Below are 27,227 nucleotides of genomic sequence, written 5' to 3'. Positions count from 1 at the left end.
TTTGAATCCTGCAATGTTGCTCACCTTGACTACATCATCCTGCAACAGATTCCGCAGCTTAATTATGCGATCTGTGTGTGTGTATGGGGGGTGAGGGGGAAGATAGCTAAACCTTTCCATGATGTGTGCTTAGTCTTATGGTCTTTAGTTTCATGGAGTGTCCTCTTGATTTTGTGTTGCTTAGAAGGCTAAACAAATACAAATCCCTGTTGAGATTCCATCTGGAGAATGACATGGGGAAAAAATTTATCACTGTTCCCACCCCGTCCCTGTGAGCTCGTCCCCGTCCCTGCCCTGTCCCCACGAGCTCAGTCCCCATTCCTGCCCCGTCCCCGTGAGCTCAGTCCCCAACCCTGCCTCATCCCCGCAAGCTCGGTCCCCCATCCCTGCCCTGCAAACTGTCAGATCCCACCTGCACAAGCCTCAAATAGTTATGATTTTATACTGAACTTATTTTATTAAAGTATAAAAAGAGACTATTCTGTTCAATTGTCATTTTATAAACACAAATAATACAGAGCAAGGATCAACAAAAAACCCCTGTTTCCCCTCCCTTTCACAAATATCCCCTCCACTATTGTGAAAACTGAACAAACCAAATTACTACAGAATTCTACATAGAAAAATCAAGCTAACAAAATACTTCAGTCACACATGGCAGGAATAGTGTTAGGGGAGAGCAACTAGAGCAACTGCCCCCTGGTCAGAGAGAGCCCTAAGCCAGCTGGAAGCTAAAGAAGCACAGCCTGGGCTTTGCGTTCCCCAGTTATATCTAATACCAGCTCTAGCAGGATACATATTTCAAATCTGAAATATTCTAATCACAAAATATAAAATAATTTTTTTTCACTACATTTTGTTGTCTGAAGGCACCTTACTTTTGGCACAGAATTGTGCACCGAAAACTAATCAGTGCACAAAGCTTATTGTATTGGCTCCATAGATTGTAAGCCCTTTGAGGAATGGAAAATACCTAAGTGTCCCTGAATGTAACTCAGTGAATAAGCATGACCTAAATCCAAATAAATAAAAAATGAATAAAAGAGGATTTCAGAACCCTTTCTTTTTAATTACAGAATCCATGTCCAGAATCTACTTCAGGCTTCCTCTCCCACTTAACATTTTGGTGGTTTACAAGGTGTGTACATAGTTTCATGTTCCAGACCTCTGTATTTGTGGGATGATATGAAGGAGAAATGTATTGAAAGGTCTTGCTGAAAAGAGAGCAAACTTTAAAATATCATGGATGTGAAAGGCAGTTCTATAAGGAGTGCTAAACTGAGATGCCACTACAGCCTGGATGCATCTATTCATGTAAATGCTGTCACTCCATGCAGAAGGTGCTAGAACAGGGGTGAGCAATTCTGGTCCTCGAGAGCCACAGGCAGGTCAGGTTTTCAGGATATCCACCATGAATATGTATGAGATGAATTTGCATGCACCGCCTCCTGGAGATGCAGATCTATGTTATGCATATTTATTGTGGATATCCTGAAAACCTGACCTGACTGCAGCTCTCAAGGACCGGAATTACCTACCCCTGTGCTACAGGATATTCTAGAAACTGTCTGAGCAATTTTGAGCAGGCGCTGGCAACATGATGCCAGCACTCGGCCTGTATAGTCAATGCAGGGCTGTTTTCAACGACTGGCACTGAATATCCAGGGGTGTGTGTGTGTGGCCAGCTCTAACTTAACAGCGCTGGCTGATAAAGTTAATAGTTCAAGTTTAAGTTCAAGTTTATTTTTAACTTAATGAATCGCTTATTAAATTTTACTAAGTGATGTACAAATTAAAATAAGTAAAATATAATTTACATCAATGTAATCAGTAAATAATATGGGTTAAACAGACTGACATACAAACGTACAGATACATAGGGAGAAGAAGGGCTAAACTACAATTATTATTATTAGGTAAAGGAGAGGACATAAATGGTAAAAACAGTAGGAAAAAGGGGGAGTAAAAAGTTGGGTTTTTGTTTTTTTTTTGTTCTTTTCCTTTAGAGAGAAAAGAGAGAGAGAAAAAAAAAAGTAAACATTAAATATATTTATAAATTAAAAGCGTCTTTAAAAAGAAAGCTCTTCAGTTTGCCTTTAAAATGGTTTAGGTCATTTTCATCTCTAAGATACTGGGTTAGGGCGTTCCATAATTGTGGAGCCATTACAGAAAAAATGTCATGATGACGGGTTCCAATAATTTTCAGTGAGGGAACTACTAAAAGTTTTTGGCTAATGGACCTAAGGGAACGAGATATCCTATGTGGAATGAGTAATTTATTAATATATTGAGGCTCATTTGAGGATAGAGTTTTAAAGATTAAAAGTAAGATTTTTTAATAGTGGGCAAAGATAGAACAACTATTTATGCAGTCTGATTTGCCCACCAAACATAGTCAATCAGTGTTGAATATTCACGGCTAGGTGTTAACTGTGAACATTCAGTGGAGATAACCAGCTATCACTTATTGAATATTAGTAGTTAGCCAGCGAAACTCTATTTAACTGTTCTGGCTAGTTAAACGCCGTTGAATATCAGAAGGAGTGTGCCTAAGACGCATAGGAGGGAATTCAGTAAATGACACCAAAACTTAGGTGCCAAAAAAACTCAGAACTAAGCAGTCTTCTGTAGAGGGGCGCATGCCTTATATAGTCTAGTATTTAATGTGGATCCTTCGCCCTAACTGTGGGCACTGTTAAAACTAGGTTTTAATGCCAGCACCCAAGTTAGATTCACATCAGATTCAAAGACAGACCAATCAGTTTCTTTTACCAATAAATCTTGTCATAGATGTACAATATATCTCGTTCTTCATACGATCAAGCTTATTTCTTTAGTAACGAGGGGTGCCATCAGAAGTGGCACTCTATTGTGTACAGGACACAGGATTTATAGAGTTTTATTAGCCGCTACACTTCCTCATCGGCTCTCACTCGTATTTTATCAAATAACTTATTTTAATGTTGTTATATTAATTGTCTGCTCTCAACTGCATTGTAAATTCTCTTACATTGTATCCTCGCTGTACATGTACAATCTCTTGCATTGTCAACTGCTCTCAACTGCACTGTACTTCTCATGCATTGTATCTTCGCTGTATACGTACAGTCTCTTACATTGTAAACTGCCCACAACTGCATTGTACATTCTTGCATTGTATCTTCGCTGTACATTCTCTTGCATTGTATCTTCGCTGTATATGTACAGTCTCTTGCATTGTAAACCGCTCTGAACTGTTTGTGGTATTGCGGTATACAAAAATAAAGTTATTATTATTATTATTATATTAAATATATAATGAATTATATGCAAACTTATCTTTAACTCCAGCACCCAAGTTAGACACAATTAGGCAGTATTCTGTAATTCCACATGCAACTTTTTGGAATGTCCTGACACATCTATGGCTACGTCCCCTTTTGAGATATATGCCATGGGAGTTAGGTGCCGTGCCTTATTGAATAGCATGCGTCCAGATTTAATGCCTGCCAATTAATATCAATAATTGGTTGTTAGTACCCAATTACTGATGGTTCAGAGCTCATTATCCAATTTATTTGTGCGTGCATGTCAGAACTACACCCAACAACTGTGGGCACCATATATAGAATCCAGAACTTAGTGTGCAGCTGTTCAAGGGGTGTTAATGTGGGAGACGTATAGGCGTGTCGTGGGCATCTCGCTATTGGTGCATGCAACTTTTAGAATACTATCAGTGGTACATATTGCAAGGCTCATTTAGGCATACCAACTTAATACCTGCCGTGACATAAGGGATTGCACCTATCATTAAGTGCACCAAAGTGAATTTCCCTACTATACTATACCTGCTTAAATGTACAGTACCCCCCTGAAATTCACGGGGGTTCCGTTCCAGGAACCCCCGTGAATATCGAAAAACCGCAAATGCAGCTTTTTCCGCCTGTCAAAAGGCAGGAGAGGGCAGCTGGAGCGCCGGCGGGTGAACAGAATCGCTCGTGGCCTGCTCCGACCGCCTCTTCCTGCAGTAAAGTCAGGCTACACCAGTCAGGAGCTGCTTTGACACGCAGCTCTTGATTGGTGTAGCCCGACTTTACTACAGGAAGAGGTGTCGGAGCAGACCGTGAATGAGCGAGTCTGTGATTCGTAGAACCGCAAATTACGCAGGGGAACACTGCATTCTGAAGCCGTCATAGAATTGGCGCTAAATGCACCAACATTAGACACCACTTAATAGAACTGCCACCATAGTGTTTTAGGGGTGAAAATGCCCAGAGCATTCACAAGCTTTAGCACCATTTTTTTTTTTATTGTAACACTGCATCAGTGGGACTGCATATATCCAGAAAGCAGTTATTTTGAATTACCCACATTTGACATTATTATTACATATATGCACATGCCCCGGGCACCATCTTGGTAAGGGTGTCGGCACCCCTCCTCCTTTCCAACCCCCTGATCCTTCCCACTCCCCCCTGCACATGCACACATCCACTTTCCTCCCACCATTACCTCTATCTCTTCACTGGCGTGAGCATCAGCTCCAATCCGCTGCTCAAGCCAGCATTGGCTCTCCATCTGACATCCCATCCGGGTCCTGCGCCTAGAAAGTGACATCAGTGAGAGAGCTAGTGCCGACGCAGGCAGTAAGTTGGTGATGCTGCTCCCGCTGGGGAAGTTTAAAAGTCGGTAAGGGGGGGGTAAGGATCAGGGGATGGAGAAGAAGGTGGGGAGGGGTGACACTGCCCCTGGCCTCTCACCCTCACTACTCCACTGCATACATGCATAATGTATATATACATATTTGCTATACCAAGAATACCAAAACATAAAATTAACTAAATGTTTAATTTATTAATTTCTTTAATTCAATTCATATCCTAAAAACTAACAAAATTTATTTCATCTACATTTAAAATCTACAATAACAAGTAATACAAAGTGCTATTAATGGCAAAATCATAGGCTGGGAAAAGCTACAGGTACTATCTAAAGCTTTTAAATCGAGTCCATCAATCAGTCTTCAAGACTCTTAATGATGTTAAGTATTGAAGCCATTCAGATCCAATAAAGCTCACTTAACTTGATGATGAATCAATTAAAGTCCCAATATCTCCTTGAGTTGTAATCCGTAGACTTGACCAGGCCAGTTGTTCCTTATATTCATGATCCAATAAGAAATGCTTAATCAGTTCCAAGGTTCTCTCTTCTTAATCCTTATTGTTTTCCAGTTTTAGTTACTTATATTGTTCAACCAGCATAAGCCTCAAATATTTGCACAAATAAAAGCTATCATATACCTACTCATCCTCATCTAACTTTGAACCAGTCAAAGGACATAGCACATTGCTTGGGTATCTTTTGGAGTTTATCTCCTACCCTATACTGGTATCTTGTTCTTTGGCGAGTTTCACTCCCTTTGTGGTTTTTACTCCCCTACCTTAGCGCTTTTAATTACTCTTTGAGTAGCCCTTAACCCTTGATCTGTGTTTTCTCTGTCATATCTAGCCCTCTGACTCGTATTCTTTGTGTTCCTTGACTATTATTCATACTGTTTCCATCAGCATGGCAATTCTTGGTTATAAGAGGCCCCTTGAAAGTAAAGACTTGTGGTCACTAAATGAAGATGATACCTCCAAAGTTGTTACCAACAGTCTTCTCAAAGAGTGGGAGAAAGAAAAGTCCAGGTGTAAGAGGTGAGTGTTTAATCTGCTACAACCCTCTGAACTCCGGTGCTATTGATGGGTAAACTCTGCATCCAATGACCTTGTCTACCGGATTCTCAAAGATTACTCATAGATCTTCGGGAACTGCAAGGCTGAAGATTCTCTCCTCTCCCCTGAAGCAGCTGCTTTTCTGTGCGGATGCTTCCTTCTGTGTGGTGGCTTCATTTCTTTTCAATCACTCACCACATGGAAAAACTATCGAGCTAATATTTAGACTGTGGCCGTCAGCCACAGACTGTGTGACGGCCACAGTCTAAATATTAGCTCGATAGTTTTTCCATGTGGTGAGTGATTGAAAAGAAATGAAGCCACCACACAGGAAGGAAGCATCCGCACAGAAAAGCAGCTGCTTCAGGGAGAGGAGAGAATCTTCAGCCTTGCAGTTCCCGAAGATCACTGACAGCTACAGCTACAGGTCACTGACAGCTACAGGTAGATTTAAGCCCACATATTCAATGCCAGGCCATGCCCAGCACTGAATATGCACCAATCTCTGCAATGCAATTTATGCAGGAAATGGATTCTGGGAGAGTGGGTCAGATTAGAGAAATTGGCTACTTATCTTATGCTAAGTTGTTCTCCTTCAGGGATCACATGAATATAAGTGCAAAAGTTAGAGTAATGTTCTATTTGCTTCAGGACTTTCAGATAAGATGTTTATCTACTAGAGAACACAGTAGAAGCAATATGAAGCTAATCTCCAGGGTGTAAAAAGCTCTGTGTGAACTGGGATATGGTCCTGGTGAGATACAGATATATAGAGGGATGGGAGGGAAAATTAGGTCAGTTAGGGATTGCTACCTTTTTGAAAGAAGTTTAAGACTCTACCATGACTACTACTATTAATTATTTCTACAACGCTACCTGACGCACGTAGTGCTGTATAGAGTCACAAAGAAGAAGAAAATAGTCCCTGCTCGAAAGAGCTTACAATCTAAACAAATAGACAAGACCCACAGGATGTCATGGATACAGTTAAAGGGAATGGTTAATCAGCTGGCTGAGTTATTGGGCAGAGGAGTAGGGTTAAGGATTGAAGGCTACATCAAAAAGGCAGATTTTCAGTCTGCTTTTAGACAAGGGAAGGGGCTCGGTGGACAAACTCAGGTAATTTATTCCAGGCATAGGGGGCAGCTAGATGAAAGGAACGAAGTCTGGACTTGGCAGTGGAGGAGAAGGGTAACACTAAGAACGGCTTATCTGAGGAGCGGAGTTATCTAGGAGGTGTATAAGGAGAGAGAAGAGAGGAGAGATATTGAGGGGCAGCAGAATAGCTTTAAATGCTTGATATCACTGTCAAAAGTAAATACCCAAGTGAAATTACTTATGAGGCTGTACATTACACCACAAATATTGCATAAATGGGATGATGATACTAGAGGGTACCAGTGGTGTAGTAAGGGGGGCAAGGGGCAGACCACCCCGGGCGCTGTCTGTAGGGGCACTGGCCTCTCTCCTTCTCATGACCTCCCGGTCCTTCCCCATCACGCTTGTGCCTTCCCTTCCTCTATGCCTCTCTTTGCCAGCATGAGCTGCACCTCAACCAGCTGCTTATGCCGGCCTCGGTTCTTTCTCTGAAGTCACTTCCTAGTCGCGGGACCAGGAAGTGACGTCATAGGGAGAGCTGAGACCAATGTGGGCAGCAGGTTGGAAATACTGCTCGTGCTGGTGAAATTGAAGAGGTACGGGGTGAATGGAAGGGGTGTGCGTGCTGCAGGGAGTGGGGTGGGGAAGGAGCAAGAAGGCAGAGAAGAGGGCAGAGGGGGGCACCTCCCACCCTCACTACACCACTGGAGGGCACTGTTCCCTCTAAGCCAGGGGTGTCAAAGTTCCTCCTCAAGGGCCGCAATCCAGTCGGGTTTTCAGGATTTCCCCAATGAATATACATGAGATCTATTTGCATGCACTGCTTTCATTGTATGCTAATAGATCTCATGCATATTCATTGGGGAAATTCTGAAAACCTGACTGGATTGCGGCCCTTGAGGAGGGACTTTGACACCCCTGCTCTAAGCTGAGCAGGAGTCCTCCAACTGTATTGCTGCCAGTAGGGGATGCTGCTTCAATTGTTAGGGAAAAGCAGGTTCTCTGGAGTCATGCATAGTTTGTCCATCCCTCACTGTTGAAAAATATGATAGTGAAAACAGCACCCCCAAATTGGCAGGACTGTATGTGGTGAACTCCCGCTCAGTTTAGAGGGAACGGTGCTAGAGGGGCTGTCAGGAGGTGGGCTGCTTTGATTGTTTATGGTGGGAGTATTCAGCAATAAAGAGATTTTGGTCCAAGGAGAAGAGACTATATGGAATGTATCCTTGTATTTATCCCATTTCAATTACACTTCTCCCTCCGTATTTGCTGTGATAGGGGATTAACAGACCCGTGAATACAGAAAAACTGCAAATAACTTTTTCATATGTTATTCACTGTTTTCTATTAAAAACCATCGTGAATGTGATGAAAACCGTGAATAACATGGTGGGAGATCTGACCTGTTTCTGAAGGAGAGGCAAAACATGGTGAAGAAAATGCTGGGAATCAGCGATTTTCTCTGTAAACGCTTGGAATCAGCGATTTCTCTATGCAAAGTGATGTAATTGGGGGGGGGGGGGGAGGAGGAGCCAGCAAGCTAAAAACCACAAATAATCGAAACTGCGAATGCTGAAACCGCGAATATGGAGGAAGAAGTGTAGACATATTCTTGATGTCTGGGCTGTCTCGATGAAACTTACGCAACATAAGAACATAAGAATAGCCTTACTGGGTCAGACCAATGGTCCATCAAGCCCAGTAGCCCATTCTCACGGTGGCCAATGCAGGTCACTAGTACCTGGCCAAAACCCAAGGAGTAGCAACATTCCATTATCTCAGAGTAAGCAAGATTCCGGAACCCCAAATAGTAGCAACATTCCATGCAGAATCTACAAAGAGTAACAAGATTCTAGAATCCCAAAGAGCAGAAACATTCCATGCTACCGATCCAGGGCAAGCAGTGGCTTCCCCCATGTCTTTCTCAATAACAGACTATGGACTTTTCCTCCAGGAACTTGTCCAAACCTTTCTTAAAACCAGCTACGCTATCCACTCTTACCACATCCTCTGGCAACACATTTCTAGTGCTTAACTATTCTCTGAGTGAAAAAAAATTTTTCCTCCTATTGGTTTTAAAAGTATTTCCCTGTAACATCATCGAGTGTCCCCCTAGCTGCTAAAGCGAGAGGCTGGAAAAGATCTATAGCCCTTTTGGCAATAATGGGTAGTAGTAAATGAAGCTCACTTTAAGAAAAAAGATGTTAACCCGTGGTGTGCTGCAGGGTTCAGCTTTTGGTCAGGTTCTTTTTAGTATTTTTTGTAAGCAATACAGTACTCCCCTGAAATTCGCAGGGGTTCCATTCCAGGAACCCCCGTGGATTTAAAAAAAACGTAAATGCGGTTTTTCGCCTGTCAGGAGGCAGGATAGGGCAACTGGAGAGGCATGAGAGGGCAGCTGGAGTGCTGGGGGGTGAAGAAAATCACTCACGGTCTGCTCCGATTGCCTCTTCCTGTAGCAAAGTTGGGCTACACCAATCAGGAGCTGCTTTGAAACGCAGCTCCTGATTGGTGTAGCTTGACCTTACTACAGGAAGAGGCGGTCGGAGCAGACCGCGAATGATTGAATCCGCGATTTGTGGACTGTAAATTCGTGGGGGAACACTGTATTGCGAAAAGGCTGTCTGGTATATTTTGCTTCTTTGTGGATGATACTGAAATCTGCAGTAGGGTAGAAACCTTGGATGGTGTGGATAACATGAGAAGGGATCTAGTGATGCTTGAAGAATGGTCTAGAATTTGGCAGCAAAAATGCAGGGTCATGAATTTGGGCTGCAAAAAACATAGAGGAGAGGTACTGAATGAATTTACTTCTGTTCATGAAAGGAGTGCAGGACGTGGGGGTGATCGTACCTGATGACCTTAACATGGCTAACCAGCTAGAAAAGGTGAAACAAAAAGTGAGCTGGAAGAAGAATGGCCAGCAGGAAAAAGGAGGAAATAGTGCCTCCGTATAGGTCTCTGGTGAGACCTCAACTAGGATATTGTGCACAACTCTGGAGACTGCATCTTCAAAGAGATATAAAGTGTGGTGGACACCTGGAATGCGCTTCCAGAGGACGTAATAGGGCAGAGTACGGTACTGGGGTTCAAGAAAGGATTGGACAATTTCCTGCTGGAAAAGGGGATAGAGGGGTATAGATAGAGGATTACTGCACAGATCCTGGGACCTGTTGGGCCACCGCGTGTGCGGACTGCTGGGCACGATGGACCTCTGGTCTGACCCAGCGGAGGCACTGCTTATGTTCTTATGTTCTTAAGTGGTGGGTGCAGCTCTGGGCACCTTCCTGTGCAGGTCTTTATATGCCAACATTTACTATGTTACTATGGTCCAGAGGGTTATAGTGGCCTATATCATAAATTGTATGGGGAGTCCTCCTTCTGCATTCCTTCCAGTGGGAGTGCTGTTTCAATATCATATTGTCAATAATGAAGAGCAGGCAGTTCTGCAGGATTCCAGCAGACTTACCTGTCCCTAGTTATTGAAAACACAGTATTGAAGCCCCAGTCCCACACTGGCAGCAACACAGTTTGGAGGACCCCCATATCACTTAGAGGGAACATTGAGGGAGACAAACTTATATGTACACTTTAGAAGAAAGATAAGAGAGGGGAGATATGATAGAGTCACTGAAACATCTCTGTGATATAAATGCACAGAAGTGGGTCTCTTTAAACCTAAGAAAAGCTGAAATAAGGGAGGAAAGTCCATAAAGTATTAATAAATTAGACCTGGTTCTTATATTCTTATTATTTTTACAAAACCCCACAGATAAGAACATAAGAATTGCCATACTGGAACATAGCAAATGTCCATCAAGCCCAGTATCTTGTCTCAAGAAACTAGCTAGATCCCAAGTAGTAAAACAGATTTTTTTTTTTTTTTTTTTTGCTGCTTATTTTAGGAATAAGCAGTGGATTTCCCCAAGCCATCTCAATAATGGCCTTTGGAAATGATCCAAACCATTTTTAAAACCCTGCTAAACTACGAGTAACTGATTTCACCATATTCTCTGGCAACGAATTCCAGAGTTTAACTACACGTTAACTACACAGGCTAACGTTATTTACCTGGATTGTTGAATCTTGCACTTGCTGTTTCCTTTGCAGTCAGGAAGATGTTGCTTACATCAAAAGATCACACAGCAACCAAAACCATATCACTGAAGATCCAGAGGAATCCGAATTGTTAATTGCTAATAAGAAAAATCAGAGAGAGCCCTCTTTCCTGAAGGCGTTGCTGACTGCTTTTGGTCCATACTTTTTGATTAGTTCTGCATTTAAACTGCTGCAGGATCTGCTTTCCTTCGTCAACCCACAGCTGCTAAGGTAATTGAAAAGTTTTCTTGTCAAGTGTGTATTTTATTTATTATTTCTATAGAATCTACATTTACAAATCTATATGTAAAAGCAGTGTGTTCTCGCTATTCATGGCAGTATGGTTCACAAAAATCTTCACGAACCGTGACTAACAAAACAATGTGTCTATGGGGAAATAGGTGTTAGGTTCCAGCCAGTGGCATAGCGAGGGAAAGAGGTACCTGGGGCGAAGGCACCCGGCATTACCACACCATGCACCCCCTAATTTTCCCCACTGCTTAGGTGCCCCTCCCCCCCACATTGAAATGTTTGCTGGTGCGAGCAACATCTTCCACTTCCTGCTCGCGCTGGCCTCAGTTCCTTTCTGACGTCACACTCAGTCTCCTAAAGTTTTTCAAGTTTCCAAGTTTATTAGTTTTTGATATCCCGACCATAAAACAAATATCTGGCCGGTTAACAATATAATTTAAAAGAGGGAGTAAAAAGAGAAAAATGTATAAAATATTTAAGTGGGACATAAATGACAAAAACCAGACAAACTTGACTGTGAGGATAGTAAGGAAGGAGGGGAAAAAGTTACATTTAATAAGAAGAAAAGGGAAGAGTGGGTAGGGAAAAAACGTGAAGGTGAGGGCATTCAGTTTTTCACAATTCTCTTGTGACTTAACTTTGAATAACTTTGTGTCACCAGCTATAAGAGGGTTAGAGTCCTGCCAAATAAACTTAATTAGAGTGTCTGTTTTTTGTAAAAGGAATCGGGGAAGGAGATAGGGATTATGCTGAAAATATAATTTATCTTTGGTGCTAAAATCATTTTTATGGCTTCAGTTTTCCCCAATCCATAGAACTAAATGGTTAATTAAATAGTTAAATATAAAAAGACAAAAAGACTGAACCATTCAAATAACAACTTGAACCCGTCCTTCCTACCATTATTTAAAGTATCAATTAAATTACTTAATTACTTTATTAATAAATTAATTACTTTCTTAGTAGTATCTTCTTATTTAATCTACCCTACTATTAAACAATTCATCACATTTTTTAAATATATAATATTTTAATGTTTTAATATTTCATTAAATTTCTTTAACTTTCATTAAACTTAACTTTCATTAAATTTATTAAAAATCTTATAACTAGCTAATACTAAAAATTAAAGAAGAACTACAATTAAGCTGAACACTCAGGACCGGCAGCAGATGATATTTTAACTTTTTAAAGTGCGTTTATGCTTCAAGTATTTTCCAAAGTATTTCAACAAAGTGCCTCAGTGCTGTAAACTATTTTCATTTAGTGCTATTTAGCTCAATTCATTATGGCTACTTCATTGCTGTTCAACTCACTTCATTTATTAAATGCTTATCAGCTCATTTCAATTATACTACTTTAGTATTGTAGATCATTTCCATATCGTTTTCATTACATTTCATTTCATTTCATTTAGAGGTTTCAACTTTCAACTCATGAAATTTAGAAAATACTTAAAGTGCTTGTGCTTATGTGCCAAAAAATTCTCAGCTAGTTAAATACTACATCAATTGACTTAAAGTTTCATGTTTTCTCTCAAAGTACTTATCTTATAACTTTGCTCTTTTTGAATCCGGAGTGGTTGCTTTGTATTCACTATCTTCCAACGAAGCCTTCGTTTCGCGGGACACATTTATCCACCCGCTGCGTCAGGGATAAAGCATTAGTAACATGCTTATGTATGCACCCTGATGTAAATAATGGTATTAGCAGCCTGATAGCACATGGCTTCCTTCATTGTACAGGGCTGCATATATGTGAGTAAAACAACATGTGTGTGGGTCTGAGATTTTATGTGCTTACCCATCATGTATTTCAGGTTTTGTCGACATTACAAATATTGTTCAGTGATGCTGGGTGTGTGGATACATAAATATAAATATTGCTGGAACTATCCAGTTATGAACCTAAGTAGTTTGTTATTAAATTATTTTTCTCCCCTTCCCCGTCCCTCCACTTTCCATTCTCACTGTGGTAAGTCAATTATGGAAAAGGTCAAAATATTTTTTTCCCCAATTTCCACAATGTTTTAACTGCATGATTAAATTCACTTACACAGCTTTTAAGGGATCATTTTGGTCAGGGGTGTCCAACCTTTTGGCTTCCCTGGGCCGCATTGGCCGAAAAAAAATTTCTGGGGCCACGCAAACACTACAGCAAGACAGAGAGGAGAGAGCCGGCAAGACAGTAAACACCCGGGGGCAGCAGAGGAAAATACTGCATCACCCGCAACCAGGGCTGCACAAAGTACTTCACGGGGCCACTTGCGGCCCTTGGGCCGCAGGTTGGACACTCCTGATTTAGGTCTAAATTCTCTATATGTCACCCAAAAATATTGGTGCCGAAAAAGCACTATTCTATTAACAGTGCTTAAGTTAGGTGGTGCAAATGCCTGCACCTGAATTTAGGCGTGGATGCCTACATTCTATAATTACGCACTTAAATGAAAGTAACATCCTGACCCGCCCATGACCTGCCCATTTCCACACTCCCTTTTTTGATACGGGTGCAAAATTTTGTCATGAATCCCATGCTTAAATTTACACATGTAACTTGTCATTGATTTTAATTAGTACCAATAATTGCTTGTTAAACTAATTATTGGATCTAATTAGATAGTTATTCAATGAAATTGCATGTATCAGATTTGAAATGTGTATCCTGCCAGAGCGTGTGCTAGATATAACTGGAGACCACAAAGGCCACTACCAGGACATGCTTCTTTAGCTTCCAGCTGGCTTAGGGCTCTCTCTGACAAGGGGTAGTTGCCCTAGTTGCACTCCCCTAACACTATTCCTGCCATGTGTGACTGAAGTATTCTGTTAGCATGATTTTTCTATATAGCATTCTGTAGTAATTTGGCTCATTCAGCTTTCTTGATAGTGGAGGGGATATTTGTGAGGGGAGAGGAGACAGGGGTTTTGTTGATCTTGCTCTGCATTATTTATGATTTATAAAATGACAACTGTACAGAATATTGTTCCTTTTATACTTTAATGAAAGGATTTCAATATAAAAACCATAACTACTTAAGGCTTGTGCAGATGGGATGGGGTAGGTATGGGGACTGAGCTCACAGGGATGGACCAGGGAAGGAGACAAAGTTTATCCCCATGTCATTCTCTAGCCTCGATCTAGGTGTCTATCAGTAGGCTGTATCCCACAAAAAAAGGAAAAAACAACCCCACTTGTAAAATGTAGACAAAAGTAGAAGTGGGGAAGGGACACAATCAACCAACAATGAGAACAATCCAATCAATTTATTAAAAGTACAACATATATATATACCCTGTCCTATGCTCCCATCCATGCCTACCATCTCCCCTCTTTTTGTATATCTCCCTGTGTCCAGCTTCTCCCCTCTCTGACTCCCTTACAACAATGTGTCTCTCGCCCTCTCTTTCTTCTCTCCCTTACTCTGCTGTGTTAAATATTTCACACCCTCTTCCTTCATCTCTCTTTCCCTTCCCTTCTCTCTTCTCCCTGCAGATCCAGCACCTCTCTCCCTTCCCTCAGCACTTCTCCCATGGATTGAACACCTCTCTCCCTTCCCTCCAACCTCTACTTTGGTCCAGTACCTCCCTTCCTTCTCTCAACACTCCCCAAGGATCCAGCACCTCTCTCCCTTCCCTCCAACCCCTCTCCAATGGGTCAAGCACCTATCTCCCTTCCCTCTAGCACCAGCTCCAACCCATATGGATCTAGCACTTCTGTCCTCACCAGCCCCAGATCAGATCCAGCATTGCCCTTCACTTCAGCTTCAGCTCTGAAGCCAGCCAGTATTCCCTCCCCCCATCCATAGGTTCCTTAAGCTCTGGAACCAACCAGCCAGCAGGTCAGCACCCCCTCCCCCACCCACCCACACATACATACACACATGGATCATAGCAGCAGAATCCCCCTACAATTCCAGCAGTCTCCTCCTGTGGGTACAGAAGCAGCAGCAACCCCCCCTCCAAAGGTCAGCCTCTCCTTCTCAGCACCCCTCGCACCTATTTTACCTGAAGGAAGTTACATTAGGGAGGGACTTAGCAGAAAGAAGGCCTCGGAGCAGGCCTATGAAGATTCTTCATTGTGGTATGGCTGGCTCCTCAGGTATAATAGGTGTGAGGGGAGTTGGAAAGGAGATGCCTAGTCTGACCTGGGTGCAATTTTTTTTTAGTCATGGGAGCAAGGCTGCTGCTCCCTTGGGGCAACAAAAGCCTTGTTCCCATTCCCATGGTAAACCGGCAGTGATTTTTCCTGTTCCCGCTCCTACCTATCTCTCCGTATACAAGTGTACCAGATAGTCACTTAACAGTGATTATTCAGTTAGCAATGTTTCTTTTTCTATTCCTTTTTTATCACTGTCTACTTTAATAGCCCAGTTCAGGTAGTCGGTGTTTTGTTTAATGTCTGTACTGAAAGGTCAGGAGACAATCTGTACAATGCAAGAGAGAAGGGCTGGGCTCTACCTTGTCTCTAATTTCTCTCTTTTTATTCCTGTTATTACAGCTTATTAATTGTATTCGTTAAGACCGAGAATGCTCCCTCCTGGTGGGGATATCTGATTGCAGTGCTCATGTTCCTCTGCGCTTTACTTCAAACCCTGTTATTGCATCAGCATTTTCAATATGTCTTTGTGACTGGAATGAGGTTACGAACAGCAATCACTGGTGTGATATACAGAAAGGTAAGAATTGAATAGAGATGAGGACACTCAAACTTTTTAAGTATTTTCTTTTCTATCTTTCTTCCTTTTCTTAGCAAGCCAGGGATAAGAGGCTCAGGTTACCTTACCTGTACATCCCATCTCTACTGTTTGTCTGGATCTTTTTACTTTACTTTATTTTTATTTATTTTAAAAAATGTATAACCCACTTCATCTACTATTTTTAGCAGTTTACAACAAAACTTTTATAATACATTCAGCGTAAAAAAATATACGATGGACTACTCGCCATGCAGGCAGCGAAACTAGACAGCCACATCGCCAATCTACTGATTTCAGCACCAAACTACAGAACCTTCAGAAGGGAAATAAAAACCAGGCTGTCCAAGAAATATGTCAAGACAAACTCCTGATACAACCAATATCCTCACTCCATCACCAGACTCCAAATGTTGTAACCAATAGCTTCCCTGTAATCTTCTGGAAATGACCAGAATCTCTTCCTAGAACCGCAAGGTATTGGCGGAATAAAAGAAACTAACAATGGTTAGTTTAATTGATAAGGAAGATGTGATACTTGCAGGCATGGTAGATGGGATTAGTCTTTGGCTTCTTTGTACCATTCAAGTAGCCTATCTTCTTGATAAACAATCCAGTCTGGCTGGATGCTTAATATATGTGAATTCTGTGCAGGAGCATTTAGGGTTTATCTGCATCAACATTCCAGAGTCCCATAGGCCTTTGCTGACATTGATTAGGCCAACCGAAAATGCTGGCTGCTAGCAATGCTATGCTGACAGTTACTGCTGATGGGCAGACTAGATTTGGCCTTTATCTGCCATCATGTTTCTATGTTTCTAATGTAATAAAATTAAAATTCAAACATCAAATAAAACATCATTTTAAAACATCATTACTTTCCAATTCTTATAGCACTCATACAGCTATTCAGCTCAAAGCAGGTCACATGAAACAGAGCTGGGAATACCCCAGGAGCGATAGCTTGATATATACAGAATTAAATGAATTGATAATTAACCACCAATCCAATATTCTGTAAACAAAAAAAAAGTTTTAACTGCTCTTATAAAAGGCAAGTAATCTGTCTAATATCTAATTTCAATAGCAAGGGAATTCCAAATTAAAATCATTTTATACAAGAACGAGAACAAACAGTGAAAGTTACCATGAGATGTTAAAACAGAACCCTCTAAGTAAGTTAGGCTGTACCAAATAAAATATTGAAAGCAATCATATAGATCTTAAATTTTATATGTGCTTCAATCGGGAGCCAATGCAATTGGATAAAGAAAGGAGTTACTTTATTGAATCTATTAGCAGAAAAGATAAGCCTAACAGTTGTGTTCTAAATCATCTGATATTTGTTAAGCATACCTTAATTCAGTTGAGATAAAAGTAGTACCTGATCTATCAAGGCAAATCTAAGTCAAACGACACTTCGCCCTCCGTATTCGCTGTGATGGGGGACTAACAGGCCTGCAAATACAGAAAAACCGCGAATAACTTTTTTATATGTTATTCGCTGTTTTCTATTAAAAACCATCGTGAATATGGTGAAACCATGAATAACATGGTGGGAGACCTGGCCTGTTCCGGAAAGAGAGGTAAAACACGGTGAAGAAAGTGCTGGGATTTCTCTGTAAATGCTTGTAATCAGCGATTTCTCTAAATGCAAACTGACATAATTTGAAGACAAGGAGCCAGCAAGCTAAAAACTGCGAATAATCGAAACCGCGATTGCTGAAACCGTGAATACGGAGGTAGAAGTGTATTTCCTAAAGGAATGTAATTTCTTCATTAGAAAAAAAAAAGGTCTCTTAGCCAAAAGAATGGTTATGGTTACTTTTATTTGATATGCTCCCTTTCTTTCAGAGAAAAAAAAAATACACTAAAACAGTACATCAAAATAATTCAGACCACTGCCACACTATTCAGTTATTCTTGGGGCAGTCTAGGGCAGAGTCAGGACTTTTGTATATAGATAATTTTCAGTATTGTACAGTTTTTAAATATTAATATCTACATGGAGCAGGATTTAATTTTTACCCCCAGTTATATGCAGATGCTCAACTGTAATTTGCTTAAATTGAAAAACACTGCTACAAAGCAATAAATGTGAGACCATATGATACTCCTTGGTTCTCAAATAAAGAATGTTCAACAAGGAGTGTGGAATAGAACAGGTACAAGTGGATCGATTTTTCACTCGGTCAAAAATTACAAAGACTAGGGGACACTCAATGAAGTTACAGGGAAATACTTTTAAAACCAATAGGAGGAAATATTTTTTCACTCAGAGAATAGTTAAGCTCTGAAATGCATTGCCAGAGGTTGTGGTAAGAGTGGATAGCGTAGCAGGTTTTTAGTTTGGACAATTTCCTGAAAGAAAAGTCTATGTTATTGAGAAAGACATGAGGGAAGCCATTGCTTGCCCTGGATCGGTAGCCTGGAATGTTGCTACTCTTGGGGTTTTGGCCAGGTACTAGTGATCTGGATTGGCCACCATGAGAACGGACTACAGGGCTTGATGGCTATTCTTATGTTCTTATGTCTTAAACTGTTAATAAATCAGTGTACACCAGTGTGCCTTCTGAGATTTCAGGTGTGCCACTGGCGAGGAGGAGAATCATCCACAGCAGCTGACTGCTTACAGGATGTGCCTCTCACGGCAAGAGGCACGTTCTGCAGGAAGTCAGCCGGCACAGATAACTCTCCTGGTCAGTGCCTTTCCTCCTCCCCCGCACCTCCCGGATCCCTCTATCAAAATGGGTCTTGCGAGAACTGACTGCAGCCATTCAGAAAGCAGGACGGGCCCAGGCAGCAGTGCAGGCAGCGCGCTCCTGCTGGCCCATACACCGCTGGACCACCAGGATTCAGGGGGCATTAAAAAAGGTACTGCGGGCGGGCAAGGGTGTTTTAAAAGAAAGGGCCGTCAGGTGGGTCATGTTATTAAAGAATACCGGGGGGGGGGGGAGGTTTAAAAGGAAGGGCCGGCGAGCGGAGGTTTTTTAAAAGCAAGGGCCAACGGGTGGGCCATGTTATTAAAGGGTACTGGGAGGAGTGGGGAAGGGAGGACGATTGTTAGTCAGCTGGGATGGATCTCTCCTGTCCCAGCCTACCACTAGACCAACAGAGTTGGGGGGAGTGGCAGGTTACAGGTCAGGGAAGGGGGGATAGGGTGTAGAGCCTGGCAGGGAAGGGGGGACAGGGTGCAGAGCCTGGCAATGAGTGAGGGAGACTGGGTGCACAATTTGGTTCAGAATGTTTTTTTCTTGTTTTCCTACTCTAAATCTAGGGTGCGTCTTATAGTCCGGTGCGTCTTATGGAGTGAAAATACGGTATTGTCTTTATTCTTCTGACAAATTTAGCTAAGCCCAAAATCTAAACTCTTTATTTTTGTATTGTTTTTCAGGCTCTAGTGATCACAAACTCTGCAAAGCGATCCTCTACAGTGGGAGAGATTGTAAATCTGATGTCAGTAGATGCTCAAAGGTTCATGGATTTAACCACTTTCCTGAATATGTTATGGTCGGCTCCACTGCAGATCTGTTTGGCCCTGTACTTCCTCTGGCAGGTACACACAAACACACATGTTTCCCTATGAGTGTTGCATATTTCATGTATAGTAGGGATGTTTTCACTAAGTCCCCGATGCTCTAAACCAAGGGTGTCCAACCTTTTGGCTTCACTGGGCCGCATTAGCCGAAAAAAAATGTTTCTGGGGCCGCACAAACATGCAAACGCTGCAGCAAGACAGAGGAGGGAGCCGGCAAGATGGTAAACACCCGGGGGCAGCAGAGGAAAATACTGCATCGCCCTCGACCGGGGCCGCACAAAATACTTCACGGGGCCGCAGGTTGGACACCCCTGCTCTAAACGTACCATTCCTTTAACGTTTGCCACGAAACCAGTTTTAACCTGTTTAGCGTATAAGCATTTTAGCTTCTGATGCACAATATGGTGCTACTTGGTCTTTTCTGTGCCCCATAGCAGCCTCTGAGAATAGTAAGGAAATGAAGTACAGCAAGTTCAATAATATTAAAATAAGCACTCTGGGTGATGCCCAGACATTGCTGGGTGATGCACAAAATAAAGCGCCAATTTTTAACGCTCCAAAATTACCAGCAGATCTGGAGGTGCCGGTAGCGTTGAACCATGTGTTAAAAGCGTATACTGCCAGGTGTGGGGCTGCTGATTGCATGAGAGGTGAAAGTAAAAAAAAAAAAGTAAGGGTACATGCATCATACTTTTATAGAGTTGGGGGGGCACATATATTGTTATATGTTACATTACATTACATTAGTGACTTCTATTCCGCCTGTCCCTTGCAGTTCTAGGCGGATTACAAAAGAGCTAACTGGACATTTCCGGAAGGATTACAATTTTGGATTACAAATACGATAAGATAACTGGATATTTCCAGGAGATATTACAAATGAGATAACAAATAAGATAACTGGACATCTCCAGGAGCTTTACAGTTTAGGGAGCTGTATTCTTGGTTGATACTTTGAAGAGAGTGTGTTAAAAAGCACATCTCAGGTACATGTGATAAAGGCACGTTCATTAAAACCATATATCAGCAGGACTAGAGCTGCTGATTGCATGGTGTAAGTTTAAAAATATATACAGTTGCATGGTTTGCTGGTAGTTCTCCACCCCCCCAAAAATGCTTATGATGTGCACCTATGATACTCTACAATAAGGCATGCCTATGATTTGCATGCATACGATGTAGCTTTTCCTGGCGCATGTGCACATTTTGGGCCTGATTCTGTATAGTTTGCCCGGTCTCAGCAGCCACCTAAGGGTCTTTTGAGAATTGCTCCCGGGTGTACTATACAGAATCGCGTCTGTCCTAATGGGAAGATGCTTAACCCCGCCTAACCACCCCGATTCTCTAACCAGCGTCCATGTCACAGACGCTGTTTAGAGAATCGTGTTGCCGCTGAGCTGATCATGGCAAGGGAATCTCCCTGCCGCGATCAGCTGAGCAGCAGTGACAGGAAACCCCCGAATCCCACCACAAGTCGGCCGGCAGGAGGGATGCCCACTCCCTCACACTACCACTCCCGAATGTGCCCACTCTCTCCTGCCGGAACCCACCCTAACATTCCTGAAAGAAGAAATGCCCACTCTCTCCTGCCGGCACCCCCCAAACACATGACCCCCAAACACTCGAGTGGCCTTAGGGATCTGGCCAATCGGAGTCTTAGGCCACTCCCAATGCATCCCAGAATGCACTGGTTAGGAGGTCTAAGATTCCGGATGGCCCAGGTGCCTAAAGCCCCTCCTGTGGGAGGGGCCTTAGGCGCCTGGGCCAATCGGGGCCTTAGTCTTCTTCCCATTGTATTCCAGGATGTACTGGAAGGGGAAGGCCTGCCATTCTGAAAGGGCGGGCCTGCTGGCCAGAAGGAGTAGGCATCCCTCCGGCTGGTTTTGCAGATAAAGGTAGGGGGGGTCTGAGTGGGTTTTGGAGGGGATCATGTGTTTGGTGGGGGTGTCAGGAGCAAGTGGGCATCCCTTCTGCCACAGATGTTAGAGGGGGTGCTGGCAGGAGGGAATGGGCATCCCTCCTGCTGGGAATGTTGTGGGTGTGCCGGCAGGAAGGATTGGGTATCCCTTCTGCCGTGAACAGTGTGTGTGTGTGTATGTGTGGGATCAGAGATGGTGGCGGAAGGGTGTGGGCATCCTTCCTGCCGGCCGACTTAAGGTGGGATTCGGGGGTTCCCTGCCACAGCCGCTCAGCTGATCGTGATAGGGAGGGTTCCTTGCTGCAATCAGTTTAGCGGCCGCATCTATTTGAAATATAGGTCAGAATTTCAATGGCCTACATTTCAGGCACCTATCGCGGCCCTAGGGAGATGCCCAGGGCCACTTAAGCTCACCTAAGGCCACTTACGGGCAGAAACTCCCCCATGCCTAGCCTTGGGTGAGCTTAAGCGTCACTGGGTGCCTCCCTGAATCTACAACAGACACCTACAATAAAGGTGGCCTGCCTTGGGTTGGGTTTTATTTTTAAACGTGCGCACTGATTGGCTGGTTAGACAGCGGTAGCATGCTTACCGCCGCCTACAATCGGGATGCTGTTTATAGAATTTGGTGGCCAAAAAACCAGTGCTGAAAAAAAAGTGCTATTCTATAAGCCATTCTTAAAGCTAGTTGTGGTTTATAGAATAGTGCTTATGCCCGAGGAACCATGACTAAATTTGGGCATAGAGGACATAATTTTGTAATTATGCATATAATTGAAACCCATGATCCATCCATGACCCGTCCATTTCCACATCCCTTTTTTTTACTTGCATGTAAAATTTAGGCGCATATCCTGTGCCTAAATTTATACATGTAACCATTAATTGATTCTAATTAACAAAAATAATTGCTTGTTAAAATGCCAATTATCGACACTAGCTTATTATTCAGTTAAATGGCATGCACAATTTGGTACTGCTTTTTATGGAATTAGGGGGTGAATGACATAGAAACATAGAAAAGTGACGGCAGAAAAGGGCCAAGGCCCATCAAGTCTGCCCACTCTATTGACCCTCCCTCCTAGCTACCCTTTGAGATATCGTGCTCTACCCTCCTAGAGATCAGACCTGGGCATCCCATCTGTTTTTAAAATCTGACATGCTGCTGGCCTCAATCACCTGCACTGGAAGCTCATTCCAATTGTCAACCACTCTTTCGGTGAAGAAATACTTCTTGGTGTCGTCATGAAACTTCCCGCCCCTGACTTTTAGTGGATGCCCTCTTGTGGTCGAGGGTCCCCTAAGAGAGAACATATCCTCTTCCACCTCGATACGACCAGTGATATACTTAAATGTCTCAATCATGTCTCCCCTCTCCCTACGTTCTTCGAGAGAGTATAGTCGCAATTTGGTCAGCCTTTCTCCGTAAAAGAGATCCTTGAGCCCGGAGACCATCCTGGTGGCCATGCTACATGCTACATGTTAACTGGAATGCGGGTTTCACTTGATGTAAGTGCCTAAAAGTCTGCATAGATCAACCCACACCAAACATTGTTCTATAAATGTCACTTAATTCAGAGCACCCTATCTAGAATAACACTTAGGGCCTGATTCTCTGGTGACCCATCAAAAGTGGACAGGACATTAGTGTGCTGACAATCCCGCCCCGAAATTTGCACGCAGGACAAATGCACGCTGCCCTATTTCCTTCCCTATTGTCTTGCCATTTGTGCTCTGAGGAGGGATTTGGGGGGGAACCCCCATACATTCCTCTTGTTGAGGTGGTATGGGAGGGAACCCCCAATATACTTACAAGCAGTGTTCCCGCTAAGGTGCGCTGGCCTGCGCGCGCGCACAAAATATTACATCGCAGCGCAAAGTTTCTCTTCACAGCGCACACACGCGTCGCAAAGGTAAGGGGAGGTAAGGTAAGGGGACGCATTGGGGGGATTGCACTTCCCCACAATTGCCATGCTTCGGTTCCTCTTCTTCCTTCCTTCCTCCCCCCCCCCCCCCGCGGGACCCTGCGGCACCATCAACTCTTACTCCCTCTAATGTCGGCCCTGCAGCTCCAGACTTCCTCGCACCTTCTCCCCTCCCCCTTTGGATCGCTATTATTTTAAATGTTATAGCCGCGGAGCTGTATCCATCAGTGGAGATGTCTAACCTCGGCCTGCCCCGGAACTCTTACTGCAACAGTGACTTCCTGTTCCTGCCTAGACGGGCGGCTGCTGCAGTAAGAGTTCCGGGGCAGGCCGAGGTTAGACATCTCCACTGATGGATACAGCTCCGCGGCTATAACATTTAAAATAATAGCGATCCAAAGGGGGAGGGGAGAAGGTGCGAGGAAGTCTGGAGCTGCAGGGCCGACATTAGAGGGAGTAAGAGTTGATGGTGCCGCAGGGTCCCGCGGGGGGGGGGGGGGGGAAGGAAGGAAGAAGAGGAACCGAAGCATGGCAATTGTGGGGAAGTGCAGAGCTGCAGGGAAGAGTGTTGCGGTACCCAGCTGGAGGGAGAAGGAAGATGAGGGAGGGAATTAAAGGAGATGCCAGGGCTTGGAGCATAGGAGGAAGGTATGCCAGTCTAAGGGAAAAGGAAGGGGGAGATGTGAGAGCATGGAGGGGGAACGAAAGATGGAAGAAAAGGAAAGGAGAGAGATGCCAGAGAATCAGGGAAGGGGAGATACCAGACTATGAGGAGAGGTGTGGGAGAGGGAAGGCGAGGAGAGAGATGCCAGACCAATGGGGTGAAAGGAGAGATGGAAGGGGGAGGCATACAGTTTCTGGAAGGGGCATAGAAGGAGAGAAGATGCCATATAGGGGAAGAGAGACGGCAGACAGTGAATGGAAGGAAGAGAGTTACAAGAAGATGAGGAAAGGAGAAACCACAGAAGACAAAGGTAGAAAAAAATTTCTATTTATTTATTGCTTTAGGAGACATGTGTCACTGTTTCTGTGAAGCATTGTATGCAGAGTCCAGCTTCTTGCTGGTTCAATTTAACCTTTGTCTATGTATTTTTATTTTATCCCCCCTTTTACAAAACTGTGAAGCGTTTTTAGCACCAGCCTTGGTGGTAGCAGCTCTGATGCTCAGAATTTTATGAGCATCAGAGCTGTTACCTCCGTAGCTAAAATCCACACTACAGTTTTGTAAAAGAGGGAGGGGTTAGTTTGTGATTACATATTCCTTACTAGGCGAAGGTGTTTTCTGTGTTCTGTGTGTTCGAAAGACATGGTTTTCTGTTAGGATTGACGGTGTAGGATTGATCTGTGCTGGTCTGGCTTGTTTAGTTTTACAATGGGTGTATTGATGTACTGCTCACTGCAATATGTAAGATGCTGCCTTTTCCTAGGTACTCATGTGTGACGTGTGGTTTGTTACTAAAAATCATGTTTTTCTTACAGATGGGGGGGGGGTGCCAAAAAATGATGGGCCCCGGATGTTACATATGCTAGGTACGCCACTGTATGTAAAGATACCAGAAAGCTGGCGTAGCAAAAACTTCTAAGTTTTGAGTATTTAACCCTCCCACAATCTCACGGGCACTCGTTTCAAGTTTATTGAGATTTTGATTTAAACGCAATATCAAATATTTTCAATGCGTATAACAAAAATAAATTTGGGGAAATAAATAAAACCATTTGAACCAGTGTTCCCGCTAAGCTGCGCTGGCGTGCGCTGGCGCACAAAATATTACATCGCAGCGCACACGTTTCTCGTCACAGCGCACGATCGGAAGAGGCGTACGGCAGATGGCAGGGCGGCGAGAGGAGAATCGGGCGAGTTGGCTCATAACTTGCTGGCGCCCGATATTTTTGGCTCACGGTGAAAAAAGTTTGCTCACAACACCCGCCCGCTTAGAGGGAACACTGCTTACAAGTCCCGGTCTCCTCACCCAAACTCCAAACTTTTAGGTTTCTGCTCTGAGGGTGTGTGGGGGGGGGAGGGGGAACCCCCCCCAAACGACACACACCATTGCTACAAACACCCCCCACCCCACTTACAATTTCGGACACAAACGAATGAAATAAGGCGGCATGCTTTTTGTCCTGCGTGCAGATATCAGGGCGGGATTGTCTGCACATCAAAGTCCTTCGCGTTACTGACGGCATACCGATTCTCTAAAGGCTGCCTATAAAGCATTCGCCAATCACGTGTCAATCATGCATTGGTGCCTTATAGAGAATCACGTCTACTTTTACTAACAGACACCTTAACTGCATTTTTACAAGCCTACATTTAAGGCATCTGTCTCGCGCCTATGGAGTTGCATAGCGATGCTTACAGATGCCCAAGGCCACTTCCAGTGGAGACCATGCCCGCACTACACCTTGAGTGTCCATAAGAATCTCTACACATCTCCGTAGGCGCATGACATATGCCTACAATGTAGGCATCCATCCCCACTTGCATTTTTTTTTTTTTAAATATGTGTCCCGATTAGCTGTGAAACGGCAGTAGGATGCCTACCGCCGCCTACAATCGGACACCTGTTTTGAGAATCAACCCCTTAGTGTTCACTTTTTTTCTGCGGCATATACAGAATCTAACCTATTATGTGCAGGTACTTATTTTGTACTTATTTGGAGGGTTAAGTGACTTGATAAAAAGACAAAAAGTGGAGATAAAAGAGGACCAATCAGGGATATATTTCTTCTAATAAAACTTTATTGATGCCATTCTGATTGACCCGACACAGTCCATGTTTCAGCTCAAAGGAGCCTACATCAGGGGTCACAGAATCAATATCTTGTAGGGTCTTTTTCATGAAAAGATAAGGAATGCTAAGATGCCAAGCCTATCTCTAATACCTTTGAACTGTGAATTTGGTTGTTGTCGGGTCTCTTCTCAGATTTGTACGACTGGTATTCCACTGATTTTCTCCAAAGACCCAGTGCAGAGTTCATCAATTTCCTTGCCCAGAGTTACAAGAAGCTACAGTGGAAATCAGGTCTTAGGCTGCTGCATTAACCAGTAGGCTACTCCTCAGACTATGCCAAGATTCAGCTGCTCTCTAAATTGCTTTAGGGTTTAAGTTCGACCAGCCTTTTTGCTGTCCTCACTTTGTCTGCATAGCTATCGGGGTAATGGCCAATGTCATTGACTATCCATAGAGTTAGGTCAGGGGTAGGCAAATTCGGTTCTCGAGAGCCATAGGTAGGTCAGGTTTTCAGGATATCCACAATAAATATGCATGTGATAGATTTGCATTTCAAGGAGGCAATGCATGCAAATCTATCTCATATAGATTTATTGTGGCTATCCTGAAAACCTGACCTGCCTTTGGCTCTCGAGGACCGGAATTGCCTACCCCTGAGTTAGGTGGAACACCCATACTCTTCTCTTTGCTCTGCCCCTGCACTATAGTGCTGCTAGTTTCCTGGATAGGGCCAAGGTAGAGCACATATCCGAAGAGAGTTTACCACTATCCAGAGAAGTGCTTTTAAATATTAAGCATTTGTTAATCATGTGAATAACTAAATTCTTCCCAAATTTAAATAAAACATTTTGAAAAATCTATCTTGTTTTTCTCCATTGTGAATAGAATTTAGGTGCATCTGTCTTGGCTGGTGTTGCCATCATGGTTTTACTCATTCCATTCAATGGTGCCATTGCCATGAAGACTAGAGCATTCCAGGTAAGGAAGGTGCTGCAGTCTGGGATTAGGGAGGTATATGATGAGTTTTCCAGACTAGAGCCAGATAACAACCACTGTCTTCTAAATTTATTTTATCATTTGTTTTACTTACATTTATCTCTCCATCAGGTTGTATGCTCCAGATGAATTAAAACAATTAAAAATGAAATAACAGATCCTCTCACACCTGGGAGAATCTAGGAAAAGCAATGATCAAGGCCATGTTCACGGCTTTTCAGAGTAGAATGGAGCAATGATATGCCCTTCTGGTGTAGGGAAATTCTTGAGCATATTTATTTTGT

At 43.1% G+C, this 27,227-nt stretch overlaps 1 protein-coding gene across 5 annotated transcripts in view; it reads left to right on the top strand.

Moving 5' to 3' along the window:
* The window catches only part of ABCC3 (ATP binding cassette subfamily C member 3), a 165,837-nt gene that overhangs the window by 54,421 nt on the left and 84,189 nt on the right, over positions 1 to 27,227 (top strand). For 4 of the 5 annotated variants that reach the window (XR_004540886.1, XR_004540887.1, XM_033961077.1 and 1 more), the window contains exons 6-11: positions 1,077 to 1,138; positions 5,544 to 5,675; positions 10,902 to 11,120; positions 15,636 to 15,813; positions 19,226 to 19,387; positions 26,833 to 26,925. Coding sequence is in view for 3 of the 5 variants with exons in the window: in XM_033961077.1 (XP_033816968.1) it covers positions 1,077 to 1,138; positions 5,544 to 5,675; positions 10,902 to 11,120; positions 15,636 to 15,813; positions 19,226 to 19,387; positions 26,833 to 26,925 (846 nt within the window). In the remaining 2 variants the exon portion in view is untranslated. The remainder of the gene's footprint in view (positions 1 to 1,076; positions 1,139 to 5,543; positions 5,676 to 10,901; positions 11,121 to 15,635; positions 15,814 to 19,225; positions 19,388 to 26,832; positions 26,926 to 27,227) is intronic. The other variant, XM_033961078.1, reaches the window with a different exon arrangement.

The sequence above is a fragment of the Geotrypetes seraphini genome, chromosome 10 (assembly GCF_902459505.1).
Source record: "Geotrypetes seraphini chromosome 10, aGeoSer1.1, whole genome shotgun sequence".
In the NCBI taxonomy this organism is placed as follows: domain Eukaryota; kingdom Metazoa; phylum Chordata; class Amphibia; order Gymnophiona; family Dermophiidae; genus Geotrypetes; species Geotrypetes seraphini.
This window is presented reverse-complemented; position numbering and strand designations above follow the sequence as displayed.